This window comes from Primulina huaijiensis, chromosome 2 (assembly GCF_012295235.1).
Source record: "Primulina huaijiensis isolate GDHJ02 chromosome 2, ASM1229523v2, whole genome shotgun sequence".
Taxonomy (NCBI): domain Eukaryota; kingdom Viridiplantae; phylum Streptophyta; class Magnoliopsida; order Lamiales; family Gesneriaceae; genus Primulina; species Primulina huaijiensis.
Window position 1 is genome coordinate 25348347 of NC_133307.1, and position 20889 is coordinate 25369235.

The 20889-nt window shown below is 34.9% G+C and overlaps 3 protein-coding genes across 3 annotated transcripts in view; all 3 read left to right on the top strand.

The window, feature by feature from the left end:
- The window catches only part of LOC140957865 (uncharacterized), a 5380-nt gene extending 4852 nt beyond the window's left edge, over window positions 1–528 (top strand). Inside the window, exon 7 of the mRNA XM_073415271.1 lies at window positions 469–528. Within this exon, the coding sequence (XP_073271372.1) occupies window positions 469–528 (60 nt within the window). The remainder of the gene's footprint in view (window positions 1–468) is intronic.
- A 3491-nt stretch (window positions 529–4019) lies between these two features.
- LOC140957875 (uncharacterized) lies at window positions 4020–9528 on the top strand. Its single transcript, XM_073415282.1, has 2 exons — window positions 4020–6231; window positions 7027–9528. Exons 1-2 carry the CDS (start codon window positions 4020–4022, stop codon window positions 8898–8900), a joined length of 4086 nt encoding a protein of 1361 aa, XP_073271383.1. The 3' UTR covers window positions 8901–9528.
- A 6130-nt stretch (window positions 9529–15658) lies between these two features.
- LOC140970945 (trans-cinnamate:CoA ligase, peroxisomal-like) lies at window positions 15659–17961 on the top strand. Its single transcript, XM_073432953.1, has 2 exons — window positions 15659–15916; window positions 16018–17961. Exons 1-2 carry the CDS (start codon window positions 15719–15721, stop codon window positions 17575–17577), a joined length of 1758 nt encoding a protein of 585 aa, XP_073289054.1. The 5' UTR covers window positions 15659–15718; the 3' UTR covers window positions 17578–17961.
- The last annotated feature ends 2928 nt before the right edge of the window (window positions 17962–20889 follow it).

The window sequence follows — 20889 nt, forward strand, 5'->3', positions numbered from 1 at the left end:
AAAAAAAAAAAAAACAAAGCCTAAATTTTTCCCTCGGGCCTAGTTTTCCATTATTCAGGTGCTTATCCAATTAGCCGGAGATGACAATTCTTAATATATTAATCTCTCCGTCTTTAATATAAATATTAAATTTTTTCATTCATTTTTTTTAATATTATTTTTTCTATTTTTTACCAACCTGCTTATATTATTAATTATTTTCGACATTTTTTATATTATATTAAAAACACTAATTAAATAAGGATAAAATAAAAACGTATTCGTGAAATTTTAGTTTCCAATAAATTTCTTAGTGTGTGTGAAAACACAAATAGACTTTTATATGTAGGAGTACCGAGGGAAATTTTTTTTATTTTTGATTATGTTATGGGTATAATTTTCATTTAAATGAAATTTCCCAGTAGATAATAATGTTGGTCTACGTTGGTAAAGAAAATAGTAATATAATTACTTTTCCATGCGTTTCAGAATGGGAAACTTGTTGGAAGTGAAGATGAAATTATCAAAATGGAGAATCATGCAGCTTAACTAGTCTTTAAATGAATTTCCTGGAAATTTTTATATATAACTGGACTTTTTCGTTTCTTCTTGAACAAAATATTCCAGTCCTTTAATGGTCACAAATTGGTTCAAACGAGACGGTCTCACGTGAGACGAATCGATGCGATTCATAAAAATAATATTTTTTACATGAAAAACAATACTTTATCATGAGAAGGATCGAACATGATTTTCGTATAAAAAAATTGAACCATTAGATGAAGCAGTAATACGAATTTTTTATTGGTTCAAATCTATATTAAATTTTGCTGTGTAATCATACACATATATATACTATATATAATAATACGGAAGTCATAATATATAGAAAAGAATGTCTTATCTAATTTTTAGAACTTTCCGCTTCTTTCTTTATTTGGCCCGCCCTATTTCTTTCTTTATTTTTTTTATGAGAAATTAGATTTATGTAAAAAAATCTTTAAAAAAATTTCATGATAGGAAATTTTTATTTTTATTTTTTAACAATATTTAAAATAATCGTCCGGACATGCATGTAACATGTGCATATGGAAGCTAACACACACACATATATATATTTGTGTGTCCCTGACGAATAAGTTCGATTACATTCATAAACTAATCAAAATAACTCATATATAAGATATAAAAGTCTTTAAAATGCTAAAACATCTTACAAGCTCTAAAAACTAGCAAAGTATTTCAGATAAGCTTAACCCAACGACCTCTATAAAATAAGAAAGAGTTTTTCTAATATATTAAAAAATATAGAGATTAGATTAACTATTTTTAGTAAACATTTATAAAAAAAAAAACATCATGTTCAATTTATCTATCATATATCACTATATAGTAAAAATCGACAGTTAATCTAAATCAATAATATAAAATATTGATGTAAGTTAATTTTATCATGTCATTTATAAAGTTAAGTTTAAGATAACACATACCAATCATTTTTGGTGGAATATAATATAGAAGTTAGGTATTTCGCCTAAAATACGTATCTTCTTATGGTGTGTCTCTCAAAATTTTTATCCCTACAGCGATGAGTTTATCGTCTCACCATGTCCCGATAGATAATACATGTTACTTATGTAAGTTTAATCAAGATTCAACAATCCAATTTCTTTTTGTTTTGTCAGATTGTTAGGACTATTTGGAACAATACTCTATTTTGGTCTATTTTAAAGTCATATCGTGATGCTCCTTTTCTTGATTGTGATGTATATTTTTCGAATACTCCACGACTCTTTTAAGTAAGGGGGTTTTGAAACTGATTGTGATTCTATGTTGGACGATTCGGTATGAGATTTGACATTATCCGAAACAAATTTAATGTTGTTGTAGTGGTGAGAGATGTCAGGGGCTAGTTCGTGGCGTGCAAGCTTGTTCTATCCGGCATCAAAGGTCAGTTGCAGGTGCGGAGCTGGTTCAGATTTGTTATGGCATGGATTTTTGTTTGCGTCCTGGTTTCGACAATATGTGTATATTTTCAGACTCCCTTGATGTCGTTCAGGCAGTGCATCGAGCTTGGTCCAGTCGGAACATTGGCATTGGAAATTCAATTCATGTAAAAGTTTGCTGCTTTCACTTCTCTTCGTCACATGCGACTGACGGCCAATGGTGCAGACACATTTTTTAGCCCACAGAGCTTTGTATCTTTTTTCGAAGATTGAATGGCTAAATGATGGTATCTTATTGTAGCTCATTAATCTTGTAACACGTACGGGTCTTACCGAATTAATTTTATGCAAGGTTTTCATTCAAAAATTAAAAAAAAAAAAACTAAATATATTTGGTAGCCGGTGTGTGGTATACGTGTACTTCGGGAAAGGAAAATTGTGTACTGCACTGTCAAGCAATGTAACATTTCGGGGGAGACAGTTTGTGTGATCGAAATTAATTGTCCGATTATCTTATTCATTTAATTTCCGCCACAAAAAAAAATCTCCTTGAGAAACATTAGTACTCGTCTATTGATCTGAACCACATAAAGATAATAGTACACAAGACATTTTAAATTTTTTGTTAGAAGAATTTACGCTTTTATATCCGTAGGATGGATCGGTTTAATTTATATGTACCATGAAAAATAATAATTGTGGAATAAAATGTGATAATTTTTCGTGAATTGAGTTAGATTCAAGACCATCTAACAAAATTGATTTACGATTTCACATAAGTTTTTGTATTTAAATAATTTGCGTCGAATATATTTATATTGATGATTTTAATCAAATATACCGATTATTAAGAGAGAGAGTTGAAAAAAAAAATTTCAAAAGTAATAAACAACATGCAATAATAATTATGTTATTCTTGTTTTCGGATATGAAAACTATGTTTTGCGAATGATCCTAATCTTTAATTGTGAATGAAGGGAAATAATATTGTCGAGTTTGTTAGAATTATAGAATTAAATTATTTCCCTAATTATATATTTTCTTATTGATTTAAATTGAGTATGGAAGTATTATGTGATTTTGCCTTTCTTAAGATAATGAGATAATTGTACAAATATATTTAAGCATATTGTTGATTTATTGAGATATTATATTTTTGTTAATGATTTGATGAGATATGATATCAATGTTTAAATAGAGTTTATTTCTAAACAAACTCTTATCTTCTCTTGTTTAACAGATTTCCTTATGAGATAAGGCTCTCATCTATAAAAAGGAAGACCAAAGACTTTGTAGGGCTGGCCGTTCTTTCTCAACATTATACACGCACGTTGCACGTTCTGAATCTTAGAGAAGAACACTTTCAACGTTACTGTTGCCCTGAAGACTGCCGATAGCAATTGTTGCCTTGAGTGTTGGGAACATCTTCAGACAACATCCGTGACGAAGTTGGCCGAAGAGTGTTTCTGAAACTCTAGTTTTCGTTGACGTTTCTTTTGCTTTCTTATTTACATTTTAATATTGTTGGTTGTTTTAGAAAGCTTTATTTCTCAACTTGTTGAGAAAATTGATTTTTATCATAATCACTAGTGATAGGTTTTTGTGTAAACGATTTGGTTTTCTAGTGATTAATTTTTGCCATAAGGCACCGCACAAGTATTTATACTTGTGCATATTCAATCTTGTCCATCGTATTTATTTAAAGCAAATTTGTATTACAAACTTTAATTTTCCGCTGCATGTTGTCCGAGATGTTGTAACATCTGGCACAACACTTAATTCTGATTAAACACAAATTCACTATTTTACATCCTATTCTGATATTTTCATTATTTTTATTATCTGTCGGACAAAATAAATCCTAACAAGTGGTATCAGAGCTTCCACTTGACATACTAAGTGCTGATTCTGGCTTTTGTTTTGTGTCGACAGAATAAATAATCAATGGATACATCACTTGCTAATGCAGCGCTTCGACCACCAGTCCTAGATGGAACCAATTACAGCCTATGGAAGGTCAAAATGAGATAATACATAAAATCCTTAGATGAAAGGGCATGGCAGCGTGTCATCAATGGATGGACTTCACCAAGCATGACAGATCAAGATGGTGACAGCCTACCAAAACCCGAAACTGACTGGATTGCTGATGAAGTGCAAAGTTCGAACTATAACTCAAAGGCCTTGAATGCTATATTTACGTCAGTTGACACAAACATGTTCAGTTTAATCACAAACTGTACTTCTGCTAAAAGCGCATGGGATACCCTCCAAAGACACTGTGAAGGTTCCGAAAGTGTGCGACGAACCAGATTGAGAATGCTTTCTTCCAAATTCGAGATAATGAGGATGGAAGAATCTGAGAACATATTGGAATATGATCGTCGCCTACGAGAAATTGCTAATGAGGCGTTCAGTCTTGGAGATCCCATCTCTAATGAACGACTAGTTAGTAAGGTTCTCCGTTCTTTGCCTGAAAGATTCAACATAAAAATCTGTGCGATAGATGAAGCCAAGGATACGACGCAAATGGCTTTGGAAGACCTTATCAGTTCACTTCGGACTTTTGAGATGAACTTAGACATGCAGAAGAAGGATAAAGGGAAAACAATTGCATTCCAAGCTTCAAACAACACCTACAATGACCTAATTCAAATATCCCAAGAAGTCAATGAATCAGACCTTTGTGAGGACTCTATCTCCTTTATCACAAAAAAATTCGGGGATTATTTGAAAAGAATTAGAGATAAGAAGAAGGATGCACAACCCTCAAAATTTCCAAGTCTTCCTACACCTGAAAGACCACAAAGACTTCCTGGCAAACAACAATCTCAACCGAGGAATGAAGGCAGAGAGAAATTTGACTCAAAGAAGTATGATTCAGTGCAGTGTAGAGAGTGTAAGGGGTTTGGTCACTATGCCAATGAATGTGCCAACAGATTGCGGAAAAATAAAGGCTACAATGTTTCCCTAAGCGATGAAGAATCTGATGTGGATGAGAAATACGCTGATGACGATAATCAAACCTCCTTGACTGCATTATTGACAGAAAAACACTGGCTGCAAGTGAACCCTTCAGGTGTTGCCCTAGGTGTTGCCACACCTGTCCGCAACATCTGCGAAAAATCAGTCTGTTTACAATCTACAGCTTCTGAAAATTCGAATGTAGATGATGAATTGGAAGTTGATGATGAAGATATCACTCTTGAGAGTATACAAAAACTCTATGAAGAGTTGTTTGAAGATTGGACTAAAAGAAACAAGTTGAACTCAAGTCTCATGAAGGAGAACATCGATCTAAAAGCCGTGGTTGCCAAACTTGAAGTAATCCTGAGCAAAAAGGATTTGGAACTAGGTAAAACCAAGGACGAACTTCAAAAGGCAACTGAGACTTTGTCCAAATTCAATTCAAGCACATCCAAGCTTGATTCCATACTTTTGATGGGAAGAGATGACAAGAAAGGCTTAGGTTTCAAAGACAGTGTGTTCGAAATTGGTGAATCCTCAAATTCAACTGTTTTTGTGAAAGGAAAAGCTGATACATCAACACAGCCTCAACCCACGCCCTCAATCAAAAGTGATCCTCCGAAAAGACAACATGCTGCACCCGTTCCTAAGAAAAGAAAACACAGGTATGTATGTCATTACTGTTTTAAGCCTGGACATATCAGGCCCTACTGTTTTAAACTCAGGGATGACTGCATGAATCGAAAGTCGAGTCGGATGTTGCCCCGAATGTTGTCCAACATTTCCCGAAACACCTCCCACCATCGACCTACAGTAAGACAAATTTGGGTACCAAAGGTAAAGACTCGCTGTAAAGTTGTCTATACTTCTTTAAAAACTAACACTGCAGGTTATTGGTATTTTGATAGTGGAAGCTCACGCCACATGACGGGATCACGAGAATATCTTATCGATTATGTTGAACAAAAATGTGGTAGAGTAACCTATGGAGGGGGAGCTAAAGGAAAAATTGTTGGAAAGGGAACCTTGAATGTTGAAGGACTACCAAAGCTCCACAATGTGCTTCATGTTGAAGGATTAAATTCAAATTTGATAAGCATAAGCCAATTGTGTGATGATAATTTGCATGTGAAGTTCGATAAACATACTTGTGAAGTTTTTGATGAAACTAACATGTGCATAATGACAGGTACAAGGTCTTCGGATAATTGCTATCAAATAGGTGAAGAACGTTCATGCAAACATGCACAAATTACTGAACTCGACCTTTGGCATCAAAAACTCGGTCATGCAAACTTCAAAACCTTGAAAAATTTGAGTAAGTACGATGCTGTACGAGGTATGCCTAATCTTTCATCTGGTATACCATATGTGTGCGGAGATTGTCAAAAAGGTAAACAGATTCGCATGTCGCATCCAGTGTTGCCAACATCTGGAACAACACGCTGTCTGGAGTTACTACATATGGACCTTATGGGTCCTATGGAAGTTGAAAGCCTCGGAGGTAAGAAATATTCCTTTGTGTGTGTTGATGATTTCTCACGTTTTTCATGGGTTAGATTTATTAGAGAGAAATCAGATACTTTCAATGTATTCAAAACTTTGATCAAAAGAATCACCAACTTCCACAACCTGAAGGTGAGAAGGATCAGGACTGATCATGGTAAAGAATTTGAAAACTCTTCATTCTCATCTTTTTGTGACAGGAAAGGAATTTCACATGAATTTTCAGCACCAAAAACCCCACAGCAAAATGGCATTGCCGAACGCAAAAACAGGACGTTGCAAGAAATGGCAAGGGTGATGCTAGCTTCGAAGAGTATTTCAAAGCGTTTTTGGGCAGAGGCCCTAAATACGGCTTGTCATATTTCAAATAGGGTGTATTTAAGAAGTGGTTCAACCATGACTTCTTATGAAATAATCATGGGAAAGAAGCCTAATCTTAAATATTTTCATGTTTTTGGTTGTGTGTGTTACACTTTGAATGACAGGGATCAACTTGCTAAGTTTGATTCAAAGAGTGATAAGTGTTTATTTTTGGGATATGCCACTGATAGTCGTGCTTATCGTATGCTTAACTTAAGAACTAGGACTATTGTGGAATCTATTAATGTTGTTTTTGATGATTGTGCAGATCTCAAGAAGAAAACTGCTGAAGATGATGTGGAAGACCTACTGGAAATTCCAATCATACTGGAAAATGCAGATGTTGCCCCAGATGTTGCAACATCTGGCACAACATGTGACACTGAAGTCACCAAATCGCAAGAAGATGCTCACAGCGATGATGAGGCAGTGGATGATGGATCGTGTATTCCAAGCAAAATCCAAAAGAATCATCCAGCATCTCAAATCATTGGAGGGATGCATGAAGAAGTTCGAACCCGAAAGAAAGACAAAGTTGACTATCGAAAAATGGTTGGACTAGTGTGCATGAGTACCATCTACTCAAAGGTTAGATTTTCATGCTTTGTATCTCAACTTGAACCTAAAAATGTCGATGATGCACTAAAAGATGAGTTCTGGATCAATGCTATGCATGATGAGCTTGAAGAGTTTGTTCGAAATGATGTTTGGACTTTAGTTCCACCCCCTGATCATGGCAATATAATTGGTACAAAATGGATTTTTAAAAATAAAACTGATGAGTCAGGGAACATCATTCGAAACAAAGCAAGGTTGGTTGCTCAAGGATACACTCAGGTTGAAGGGGTTGATTTTGATGAGACCTTTGCACCTGTTGCCCGCATTGAGTCAATCCGACTTTTGCTAGCCATTGCATGCTTTATGAAAATCAAATTGTTTCAAATGGATGTTAAAAGTGCATTTTTGAATGGTATCTTGTGTGAAGAAGTATATGTTAGACAGCCTAAAGGATTCGAGGATCCACATAATCTTGATCATGTGTACAAGTTGAAAAAGGCTCTCTATGGCTTGAAGCAAGCACCTCGTGCTTGGTATGGCAGACTGACTGAATACCTACTCGAAATCGGTTTCAAAAGAGGTGAGGTAGATAAGACTCTGTTTATTCAAAAATCCAAAGGTGAGATCCTTATTTGTCAAATCTATGTTGATGATATAATCTTTGGTTCTTCGTCTCAAAAGCATGCTAATGATTTTGTTGAGTGTATGTCTTCTACCTTTGAAATGAGCATGGTTGGTGAGTTGAGTTACTTTCTTGGTTTGCAAATTAAACAATTGCATGATGGCATCTTTTTGTGCCAAAGTAAGTACGCCAAAAATCTGATAAAGAAATTTGCTAATGAGAACACCAAGCACATGAAGACACCTATGGGCTCAAATGAAAAATTATCCAAAGACGATGCTGCCGAAAATGCTGACAACACCCTATATCGCAGCATCATAGGAAGTCTCTTGTACTTGACTGCTAGCCGACCTGACTTAATGTTTAGTGTTTGTTTGTGTGCTAGATATCAATCTAATCCTAAGATTTCTCACTTAAAAGCCGTAAAACGTATCTTACGATACATAGCCGGAACCATTGAATTAGGATTATGGTATACACGCGAAACCAACTCTAATCTAGTAGGGTTCTCAGATGCTGATTGGGCTGGGGATTTAGACGATAGAAAGAGTACTTCTGGAGGATGTTTTTATCTAGGAAATAATTTGATCTCATGGCATAGTAGAAAACAGAACTGTGTGTCACTTTCAACCGCTGAATCTGAATATGTGGCAGCTGGAAGTGGTTGCACTCAACTTTTGTGGATGAATCAAATGATAGAAGATTATGGATTAAAGAGTGAACCTTTGGTTATGTACTGTGACAACTCAAGTGCGATTAACATTTCAAAAAATCCAGTACAACACTCTCGAACAAAGCACATTGACATAAGACATCATTTTATTCGAGATCTTGTAGAAAAAGGATTGATACGAATGGAGTTTGTTGATACAAATAACCAACTGGCAGACATATTCACTAAAGCATTAGACTTTGAGAGATTCTCCAACCTTAGGAAATCTCTCAGCATGTGTGCAATGTAATCATTCTTGGATGTTGTCTCAGATGTTACAACATCTCCGACAACATCTACCATGCATTTGCATTTTTAGGACCTAGACATACTGCATTACATTCATACTGTGATATGGTGTGTTGAAACTGTGTAGCATAATTTTCTGACGCACTTACAATTCTGAGTTATGTCTTAAAACTTCACACCTTTACATATGAATTTAGTCACAAAAGAAGAGTGATCATTTGACCTTAATCAATGTGACAAGTAATCCTAGAAGAATCTGAAAAATTGTGACTTAAAATCTTTTGGTCTGTGGTTAGAAGGAAAGATGGAAAAAGCTGCCTAAAGTAGCCCAATGAAGGCTGGACACTTAGTGCGGGAGCTACCCCTTCTAAATGTTAACACAGAAATAGAAGAAAATGGAAAAAGCTACCTAGAAGAGTCCATTGAAGACTGTTCTTCTAGTGTGGGAGCTGCCACTTCTATGTTCAGAAATATTGTAAGTTAGTGTGAAGCAAAACTGAAAATTGTTTCTGGAATTGTAGGTGTGGTCAGAAGATGTTGCCAACATTTGTGACAACACCTCATCTGTACACATATCTCATATTTGTTCTCATGTTTCTATTTATGTTACATTCTGTTATTAGGCATCCATAAGTCATGCATAAACATTAAATTGTGAATTTTGTCATGTCATAAGGATATTCGTATGAGAAAAAAAAATTCTATTCAAATCCAATTTTTACAGGAAATCGAAATCATGTGCTCTTTAATGTTAAATGGAGCTAAAATTCGATATGGGTTTTATTTCTGGACTTATTTTGAAAAGTAATTGCACATAATTGTCGAGATAATTTTTTGAAGATAGCAACGGTTAAATCCCGTAGTCTTTTTTTACCGTTGGACTGAGTCAATTACTGATATGGCATGTTACCGTTGCACTGTAGGCTTATGCTTATCCGTTTGATTTACATAGCCTAAATTATCATTATTTGCCAAATTGTTTTTCGAATTTTCTTGCTCGCAAATTCCTCTTCTATTCTTCGTTTTGGGCAAATTTTTCTCACAATCTAAACAATGGTAGGAAAGGGTTTTGATCCTCACGATATCCATAGTGAAATGGGTCACACAGAGGATGTTGCCCCTTCTCCGGCAACATNTTTGCCAAATTGTTTTTCGAATTTTCTTGCTCGCAAATTCCTCTTCTATTCTTCGTTTTGGGCAAATTTTTCTCACAATCTAAACAATGGTAGGAAAGGGTTTTGATCCTCACGATATCCATAGTGAAATGGGTCACACAGAGGATGTTGCCCCTTCTCCGGCAACATCCGATGCAACACCCACAGGTTCCAACTTACAAATCATCCCTGCTGCTCTTACGCCGGAACCCCTGGAGGTTATTGCACCTGGTGAGTCTGGGAATGCCCTGGACGTTGATAACCCACCTATCATCAGGATTTTCGATCCACCCTCTCCTCCAAAAAGACTCTCAAAAAGGCAGGCCGGCTACAACCCTGATCTTACTCCCGGGAAGAGATTTCGTTACAAGGGCCAACCTTTCACTCGCCCTTCGTTGATTGATCCTGCAGATACTTCGGGAGATGACTCTGCTGATGGTGACTACGAATTGGTTGCTCGTAAAAAACCTGCACCTCGGGTTGCTGTTACCCTTTCATCGTCTTCCTCAGACCAGGATGTTGATGCTCTTTCTGATACTCCTCCTCCCCCCACACAACCCTCGCAGAATCTTTTTGAAAAAAGTGAGGATGAAATTTCGTTGGCCCAATTTATGGCCAACTTGAAAACTCAGAAAGGTAAAGCCTCATCTACCTCTACTGCTCCCCGAATTTCTAAGAGTCCTACTGCATCAAGCCAGTCTACTGCTAAATTTGCTGAGGGAACGGTTTCTGGTGGTGCAAGCAAACCAAATACTCCTGACCCAATGGCTGTCGACTCAGATGTTGCGGCCACTGAGGACAACATTGATCTTTCTGCTTATGATCTGGCCACCAGTTACAACAACATGTTTTACTCTGAGACGGCATTCTCCAATTGGCCTCTCTATGCAACTCGAGAATTTGTTGCGGAACGCAATGTGGATTTGGAAGCTTTTTCCCGATACAATTTAATCGAGTTTCTGAGATCTCGAGGTCTGTTTTCCACAACCTCGTCTGTTCTTCCCTACTGTCATAAGGTCGTCCTCAAATTCTATGGTAATCTCTCTTCGAGTGTTGGCGATCCGCGATCGGCAAAATTTGGACAAGTTTTTGTGCGAAACAGGTTGTACAAATTCACCTCCGATGTCATTAATACACACTATGGTACACCTGCTGTTGCTGAAGGTTCTCCTCCAGATTTAGATGAAGTGATTTCTGTTCTCACTGGTGGAATGGTCAGTAAGTTTCCCCTTCATCCCCATAAGGTCTCAGCTGCTACACTCACATCACTCTATTCAGTGCTGCACAAGATTGCCATCCACAATTGGCCTCCGACCTCCAATACCACTGTTGTCACCAAGGCTCAGGCGCTGACTCTCTTTGCTATTGGGAACTCAGCCTTCAATTTTGGGTACCTGGTGTTCAACACGGTTCTGCAGTATGCCAACGGGGGATTGAAATCGTCCAGACTCCCTTTTCCATCTCTCATTTATGGAATTCTGGTGTCTCAGGGGTTCGTTAAGGACATTGGTGAACCTTCTATAACGGAAAGCGTACTTTTGAAGATTGCTCCTGCTCTTGTACACGGAAAGAGGAAGATTGATCTTCCTTGGAATGCCACTACCACCGTACCCTCTACTGCTGGTCCTTCTCTGCATTCCACCTCTGACACATCACCCCCTGCTGCTGGACCTCCTTCACATATCACCGATTCTCCACCCACATCGGGATATTTGAAGATTCCAGTTGCTGGTGCTCAGGCTCATCTTGATCATGCCCGTAAAAAGATTGCCCAGGCCAAGGCCGATTTGGCTTACTATGAGAATTTGGCTACTACCATCGAGGTCTTGTTGGCAGTAGGCGTCTTTCATGGACAAAAAGGGGGAGATGATAATGCTGGTCCATCTGGAACTAAGGATGACAGTGATGACGAAGAGGATGACAGTGATGATGATGAGAATGATAAATGAGGGTTATTTTTTCTGGTTTCGATGTTTCTGCTCTAGTGTTAGTGTTTTGCGTTTTTGTTAGTTGTGACGAGACTCTTATACTTTTACTCTTTGAGTAAGTTTGTTTTGTGCAGGTGTTGCTCTGAATGTTGCCAACATTACTAACAACACTTCTGCTAACAGTATCTTATTGAGGGGGAGACAAACATTCTTGGATTTAGGGGGAGTTAATTTGAGCTAACAAGGATAAATAGAATTGATCTCATTTTGTCCAAGAAAGGCAAAAAGGGGGAGATTAAAGGGAAATAATATTGTCGAGTTTGTTAGAATTATAGAATTAAATTATTTCCCTAATTATATCTTTCCTTATTGATTTAAATTGAGTATGGAAGTATTATGTGATTTTGCCTTTCTTAAGATAATGAGATAATTGTACAAATATATTTAAGCATATTGTTGATTTATTGAGATATTATATTTTTGTTAATGATTTGATGAGAAAGGAAGACCAAAGACTTTGTAGGGCTGGCCGTTCTCAAACTCTTATCTTATCTTGTTTAACAGATTTCCTTATGAGATAAGGCTCTCATCTATAAAAAGGAAGACCAAAGACTTTGTAGGGCTGGCCGTTCTTTCTCAACATTACACACGCACGTTGCACGTTCTGAATCTTAGAGAAGAACACTTTCAACGTTACTGTTGCCCTGAAGACTGCCGATAGCAAGTGTTGCCTTGAGTGTTGGGAACATCTTCAGACAACATCCGTGACGAAGTTGGCCGAAGAGTGTTTCTGAAACTCTAGTTTTCGTTGACGTTTGTTTTGCTTTCTTATTTACATTTTAATATTGTTGGTTGTTTTAGAAATTTTTATTTTCTCAACTTGTTGAGAAAATTGATTTTTATCATAATCACTAGTGATAGGTTTTTGTGTAAACGATTTGGTTTTCTAGTGATTAATTTTTGCCATAAGGCACCGCACAAGTATTTATACTTGTGCATATTCAATCTTGTCCATCGTATTTATTTAAAGCAAATTTGTATTACAAACTTTAATTTTCCGCTGCATGTTGTCCGAGATGTTGTAACATCTGGCACAACACTTAATTCTGATTAAACACAAATTCACTATTTTACNTTCATCTCCTTGTGTGCAGGTTACAGCTGGAGCCATATTACAGAGATATATCTTCATCACAGATATACTCTCCCTTACTCTTATTTCCTTCATTATCTTGATAGCAGATCCGGTGGAACACCTGACCCGGCTCATCAATTTCACCATGATCGCATCAAATGAGTATAAAAAATGGCAATTTAGAAAATTTAGAGGAAAAAAAATAATTAAAGAGACCAACTACTAATGACACTAGCTCTCTCTTATCGATGACTATTGCATGAATAAATATTAAAATGGAAATTGTTTGGAAATCTGTAGGTGGTGGGTGCCACTGCCAATTCACATGTAATTTCTAAGTTTAACCACTAATTGTGGATTATTAAGTATAAAGTTTACTGTCTCTAAAATAAAATAATTTGATGGTTAGGTGTGGACATAATAAGATGATCTTATGTGTCTCAGTTTGAATCTTAATTGATTCGATTTTGGAAGTTAAGTGTGAACAAATTACTTTTTGAGCTTAATTTTATTGTTGTTTGTTTAATTTATATTTAAGTGTGAACAAATTAGATGTAATATGTTTCATCAATCTAATATATGAGTGTCGCTTCATTAATTAGAATGGAGATGTGCACGGTAGATGGACACCGTATCAAAATTAATTTTAGTCAGAGAGTTACTTTTTGTGCACCGTATATATATATATCTGGGAAGGTAGACTATCTGACTTATCTGAGAAGGGTAGACTAAGGAGTGAGTGATATGGTCGGCACTCAGTAAGTTGGAGATATTCGAGCACAAACATATCAAACATACACGATCTTCGAAAAATTCATGTCATGCATAACATATTCCGTACCACATATCATAAACATAACATAAGCATATTTTGGCCAAGGCACTTAGATTTCTCTACTTTCCATGGTTTACTTATATCAGTCTCTAATTTTTACTCTTCTAACGGGATGATACCATACAACGGTTACAATCTAACCGTGTAAGAGTCATAAACTTATCGTAACTTGGGATTCTCACTCATATCCAGTTGAATCTTCACAGTGCCAAAACATAAAGTACTTTCGACACAACACGAAATGAATAACTCATGCTCGAACGAAACTTTCGAAAATTGAAACAATTCATATACAAATTATTTTGGATATGTTATTCAAAACATATGAAAGCATATTTAGACTAAATTTTGGATATGTTATTCAAAACATATGAAAAGCATATTTAGAACGGTAGAGATTAGATTCTAAGCAATCGAGCGAGGGAAATAAGTTTCCGAATTCGGGAGAGGATTTTCGAAAATTTGAGTAAAATATAAGGTGTAGATTTCGAAGGAGAACTTCTCTTATTTATAGAGATTTGACTACTATTCAGATCGTGTATTATCTTCTCATTTAAATTTTGAATTAAATTTTGAATATACGATAAATTATCATCATTTATCTCTCTCTTTGGATATGATTTTTGAAAACCTCATCCTGCTAGGAATGTAATTCGAATTTCATGCATGCATCTCCTTATCATGTATGTTTTATTTATCATATTCGTATATGAAATTTTTTTTTAAAATCCATATGTATATATTTACATGATTATTACATTATCTAATCATACAATCTTCTCATTATCCTAATCCAAATATACACGTATATATTTATCTCTTATTTTATATCTTTATCTTGTATTTTATTTCTCAAAATTTGAAATTATATACCCAAAATTTTGAATACACATATACTTAATTGTATATATGTTATATCTCCTTATTTAAATTCTTGGATATTGATATATTTATATCTATGTGCCAAAATCGAAAATTAGATATATTTATCACTTGAATTTGGAACTCTATTTTGTACACAAAGATTTAATTATCTCATACCACTTTAGATATTCTGAATAATTATTAAATACAATATTTGATGATCTAGTACAAAATTTCGAGTATATAAATAATACATCAAGTTTGAAATTGCGGGTTTTACACTTTTAACTTATATACGTGTGTAAATTATAAAATGGAAATTCTCGAAGGGTGCCAATGAAAAAAGAAAGAAAGAAAGAGGACGTCGTGAAAGAAAGAAAGAAAGAAAGAAAGAAAGAAAGAAGTGGAGAGGTCAAGCAGCCCACCAAAATGTGAATGCCATGTATTTTAATCGGTCAAAAGTCTTGTTTTTAAAATCCATAGAAGAAAGTATGTAAAATCAGAGCAATTTCCCAACAAAATCTATGGACTGCTATTGTATTTTAAAATCGAGTTTGAAATATATATATTTTAACTTCATAACTTCATATCTTGTAATCTTGATCTGACATTTTTGATTATATTTACAACAAAAAATATATTTTTGGTCCTCTATATTTGTCACGTTGCAATTCTAGTCATTTTTGTTATTAAATTTCAATATAATATTAGTAATGTATTTTAATTTTTGATAATTTCAGTTATTTTTAATAGAAAATATTGATATTAATTAATATAATTAAACCACGATAGTATAATGAGATTAGAGCCGGACTGCCTATAAATAGCTAGCGCGCGGTCACACTACACATATAACGAACTTCTCCACTACCTTGTGTTAGTATCCCAACCCATTTGATCTCAATGGATAGACTACCTAAATGTGATGCCAATTATGTTCCTCTTACTCCCTTAACTTTCTTGACGAGGGCTGCCAAGGTTTATTCGAGTCGAACATCGATAATATACCGCGGCGTTGCTTTTACGTGGCTTCAAACTTACGAGAGGTGTTGCCGACTTGCTTCCACACTCCGGTCCTTTAACATTGTCAAAAATGATGTTGTAAGTGAATAATAACATGTTTGTTTCTTGTATGCTGAACAACCTGGTGTTATTACATATTAATTATTATGCTCAACATTTGTTCTTCGTTTTTGCCGCAGGTTTCAGTTCTGGCGCCAAATATCCCAGCAATGTATGAAATGCACTTCGCCGTGCCAATGGCGGGTGCGGTTCTCAACACTATCAACACAAGGCTTGATGTCAAAAATATCGTTACGATCCTTCGGCACTCCGAAGCGAAGATTCTCTTCGTCGACTACCAGTACGTGCCTCTAGTACGCGATGCGTTACGTCTTCTGATGGACAATGTGCAAAACAATAAGATGCCATTGGTCGTGGTCATCGACGACTTAGCCACTCCAACAGGGATTCGTTTAGGTGAACTCGAGTACGAGCAGCTCGTTTCTCAGGGCAATCCAGGGCATGCGGCGCCAGAGGAAATGATCGACGAGTGGGATCCGATTGCTTTGAATTACACATCCGGCACTACAGCAGAGCCGAAAGGCGTGGTGTACAGCCACAGGGGAGCTTTTTTGAGCACGCTGAGCCTGATTTTAAAATGGGAAATGAAGACTCAGCCTGTTTATTTATGGTCCCTGCCGATGTTCCACTGCAACGGCTGGACTTTCACGTGGGGTGTGGCGGCCCGAGGCGGTACCAATGTTTGTATTCGCAACACAACAGCTCTAGAAATGTACGAAAGCATCCATCGTTACAATGTTACGCACATGTGCTGCGCGCCTATAGTGTTCAATATTCTATTAGACGCTGAGCCACACGAGAAGCGACCGATAACCCAGAAAGTCGATATTTTGACAGGTGGCGCACCTCCACCGGCGGCACTCCTGGAAAGAATCGAAGGGATCGGGTTCCACGTGACGCACGCATATGGCCTGACGGAGGCCACAGGGCCTGCGCTGGTTTGCGAGTGGCAGAAAGAGTGGGACCAATTTCCCGGTGAGGAGAAGGCGAAGCTCAAAGCGAGACAGGGAATCTGCACGCTTACCCTGGCAGATGTGGACGTAAAAGATTGTGTTACCATGGAGAGCGTTCCCCGGGACGGGCAAACAATGGGGGAAATCGTGCTGAGAGGAAGCAGCATAATGAAAGGGTATTTGAAAGACGAAATCGCTACAAAAAAAGCTTTCAAAAATGGATGGTTTTGGACTGGTGATGTGGGGGTCGTACACCCCGACGGTTATGTAGAAATCAAGGACAGGTCGAAGGATGTAATAATCTCCGGCGGGGAGAATATAAGCAGCGTGGAGGTGGAAGCGGTGCTTTACAAGAACGCAAACGTTGCTGAGGCGGCGGTGGTGGCCATGCCGCATCCCAAGTGGGGTGAAAGCCCATGCGCATTCGTTGTCATCAGAAACACAAGCTCTACAGCTTCTGGTGTAACCGAAATGGATATTATTGAGCACTGCCGCAAAAATCTGGCGGGATACATGGTGCCGAAAAAGGTGCATTTCATGAAGGAATTACCGAAAACTTTGACGGGGAAAGTTAAGAAATTTCAGCTAAGGGCTTTGGCCAAGACTTTTCTAGTTTCAGACACTGGAAAAAGGCCCTCTGATTCTGCAAAGAACAAGAGGGAGAGCCCGATATACCATGATCAGCAAACTCAACATCAGCAAATTCTTGCTGTTTCCCGTCTTTGATTAGCTCTAAAGATTTATAATTTCTCTGATTCCGACTAGTAGTTGAAGCATTGATGGTATTTAAGGTTCGATATATTCATGACGTGTGATTTTACAAAGTTACAAATATATAATATTTAGTGTGTAACATTAGCTTTCAAATGTCGTTAATTATATATTCTTCTTCTCATGGTTTCATTCCTTATCTAAGCAGCTCAACTAATCGCCCAACTGTTTACCAATTATTACAGTAGTTTAATTTTCAATAAACCAGAGTTGTCTTTAAAATCGACGTGAATGCTGATGCGCTCGATTCGGGCAACTTATTTAGTGTTGGACTCTAATAGGCATGCCATTGCCGATCTGGAGCCGTTTCTCACCCACTTCGCAGAGATGATGGCGCTCAAGTGCAAGCGATAAATCTTCGTTGGATTGTCGAAACAGATGCACTAGTTGTGGTTAATGTGATCACGAATCCGACTCCCTTATCTATGGATGATCTTATTATATTGATAGATGAAATCAAACTTTTGATCATTGATCAAACGATCGCCCACTCGATCGCCCATTTGGTACACACACTATGATTGTTTTCTTTCATTTGTTATAATCATGTATTTCTGTTATATACAATTCCTGACGAGCATGTTTATGTATTTTGAAAGCATGAAATTCAAAAATAATAATTTGCCACCAAAAAATTGTAGGAGCATATATTCAGAAATTCTGTATATATTCTGATTATGGTGCGGTATAATATAGAAAAAATTACCAGCTGCTCTAATATAATTCGATGTCATTTTTCTATTTTCTAATACCTTATAAAGTAGGCCAATGTCTTGCCCAGAGTTGTTCACTCTAGAGAATTCATATTAGTTAAATTCATAGAGAATTGAAATAAAGTATGAATAAAATATTAATATGAACGGAATGACATGTATTTAATCATATGATTGGTATCGAAAAAAAAAAGAAGAAAAGAATACAACACGATTATTTTTAATAACAAAATCATATTATAATTAAAATATTTAAACAATAATTTTTCTAAAAATTATTTGCTATGTAATATCATCATTATTTATTGTTATTATAATTATAATTTTTATTAAATAATAATTATCATTAAAAATTAATTATTATTGTCGTATTCATTATTATTACAAAATTATTATCCATTTATGTATAACAATAATAATATTATTAATAAAATTCTATTACTACTATCATTGTTATTATTTTATTTATTCATTCATCTATTATTTGATATTAATATTTTTTTTATTATTGTTGAATTAATTATTAATAATATTTTATTTATTATTGCCGCTGTTGTTTAATATTGTTATCATATATGATTATTATTAGATATTAATCAATATTAATTAGTACTTTTTTTAAAAAATTTTTATAATTAATTATACTTTTTTTTATTAATTTTATTTACTATCAAAATATAAAATCAATATAGATATATAAAAGTTGAGATAATGAGAATGAGTAAACCTAACTAATCGTGAGAATGTCTATTATCATAAATATGAGAATAAACATTCCCCCCCATATGAACGAGTGTTTTCATCCAAATATTATATCAAACAAAAAAAATTGAAATAGGAGTGAGAATTTCCATTTCATTCTACCAGACACGTATTTGTCGCTTGAGTGCAAATATTAGATTAGCTTAAAAATTTTGTTGTCGTTTCTGTTTTGGACAATTGTTTTTGCCAATTTTATTTTTTTTATTTTGTATAAAATTAGTATGTTTTATGACACAAATTTGTGTGAGACGGTCTCACGGGTCGTATTTTGTGAAACAGATATCTTATTTGGGTTATCCATGAAAAGTATTACTTTTTATGCTAAGAGTATTACTTTTTATTGTAAATATCGATAGAATTGACCCGTCTCACATATAAAGATTCGTGAAACCGTCTTACAAAAGACCAGCTCATATTTTATTACCTTTGTATTTGGAAGAAATTGTTCCTCATAACCGCCAAGTGGCTCTCATTCCTTATCTCTTTGGCCATCTTCAATCAGTTAGCACTATTTTAATAAAGTTTTTGAAGCTGACTCTTCAACTCTAAAAGAAATATTATTTCATATTATTTTATTTACAGCGATTAATTTATTTCACAAATTATGTATTTATAAATTAATTAAATATAAGGAAATCTTACACTTCAATTATAATAAAAATAATTTCATTCTTAGGAACAATTAAGTATAACTTATTACTTTTTATGCTAAGAGTATTACTTTTTTTTAAATTTTTATACACGACATATTTAGATTTAGATGACTGTTTTTTGTAAAGTGGATCAAAAAATTTGAGAAGGAAGATGCATACAGTTATATATGTGATTTAAAATATTAATTACATCTCAAAGCAAATAAAATCACAATTTACAATAATAATGTGTAATTAATTCGAATGCAACAACTCTGTATATTTAGGGATGAGGGTCAGGAAGAGTTGGGTGCAGATGCTTCGGGTAGATTGGTTGATCAAACAGCAAGTCTATACATATAAATAATAATAATAATTATTATTATTATTATTATTTGGCAACGTGTTATCTATATTATATTATTAAATGTAAGATCTTTATAGTAACCACCTTAGAGGATATCAAAATATTTAATTCAATAATTACCATTCTCATCTTACTAAAAATCTCATCAAGTCACTTCATATTTTAAATAGAAAAAATTCTAAACAAAATTTCCCTTTTTAAATCGAACAACTCTTCTAAATTGAAAATAATTTCTTGTTAATTATTTAGTATTATTTGATTAAATTAAAAATAATAATAATACATGCAATGCGTGTGCATCTTTTACTGGTATATATGATATCTGGAATTTATTCTCCTTAGCTCTCTGCAATCGATATTACTAGTGATGTTTGTTTATTGAAACCGAGATGAAGATAACACAGTGTTTGGTTTTATTTTCCATGCTTTTGGAGGTAGGGGTGGGTATAATATGGCATAGACTGAAAAATCGAAAAATGCAAACTAGAAAAAATGAAAACTAAAGTGAAGCGTAATCTGAAGTTCTTATTTTGGTTTTATAACCTAAAACCGAAATTATTATAGTTCAATTATGGTTTTATGTAACTCAAAACTGAAATCATTTAAACCGTACTATAAAAAGAAAGAAATAATTTATTTATATTTAGAATATTAGTAATTAAATATAATTTTAATAATTATAATATAAATTATTGTATTTCTATTTGTATATTTTTTGTTTATTAAATTTTTATAACTACTTATAATTTTACTAAATAAATGGCTAATAAAACATTTATATATATATATATAT

What these genes read in the sequence shown, in the direction of transcription:
- LOC140957875 (XM_073415282.1), top strand. Translation starts at nt 4,020, where the DNA reads ATGACAGATCAAGATGGTGACAGCCTACCAAAACCCGAAACTGACTGG. An exon ending in TAAGTACGATGCTGTACGAG is followed by an intron (nt 6,232 to 7,026) that starts GTATGCCTAATC and finishes ATGATTGTGCAG; the next exon opens with ATCTCAAGAAGAAAACTGCT.
- LOC140970945 (XM_073432953.1), top strand. Translation starts at nt 15,719, where the DNA reads ATGGATAGACTACCTAAATGTGATGCCAATTATGTTCCTCTTACTCCC. An exon ending in ACATTGTCAAAAATGATGTT is followed by an intron (nt 15,917 to 16,017) that starts GTAAGTGAATAA and finishes TTTTTGCCGCAG; the next exon opens with GTTTCAGTTCTGGCGCCAAA.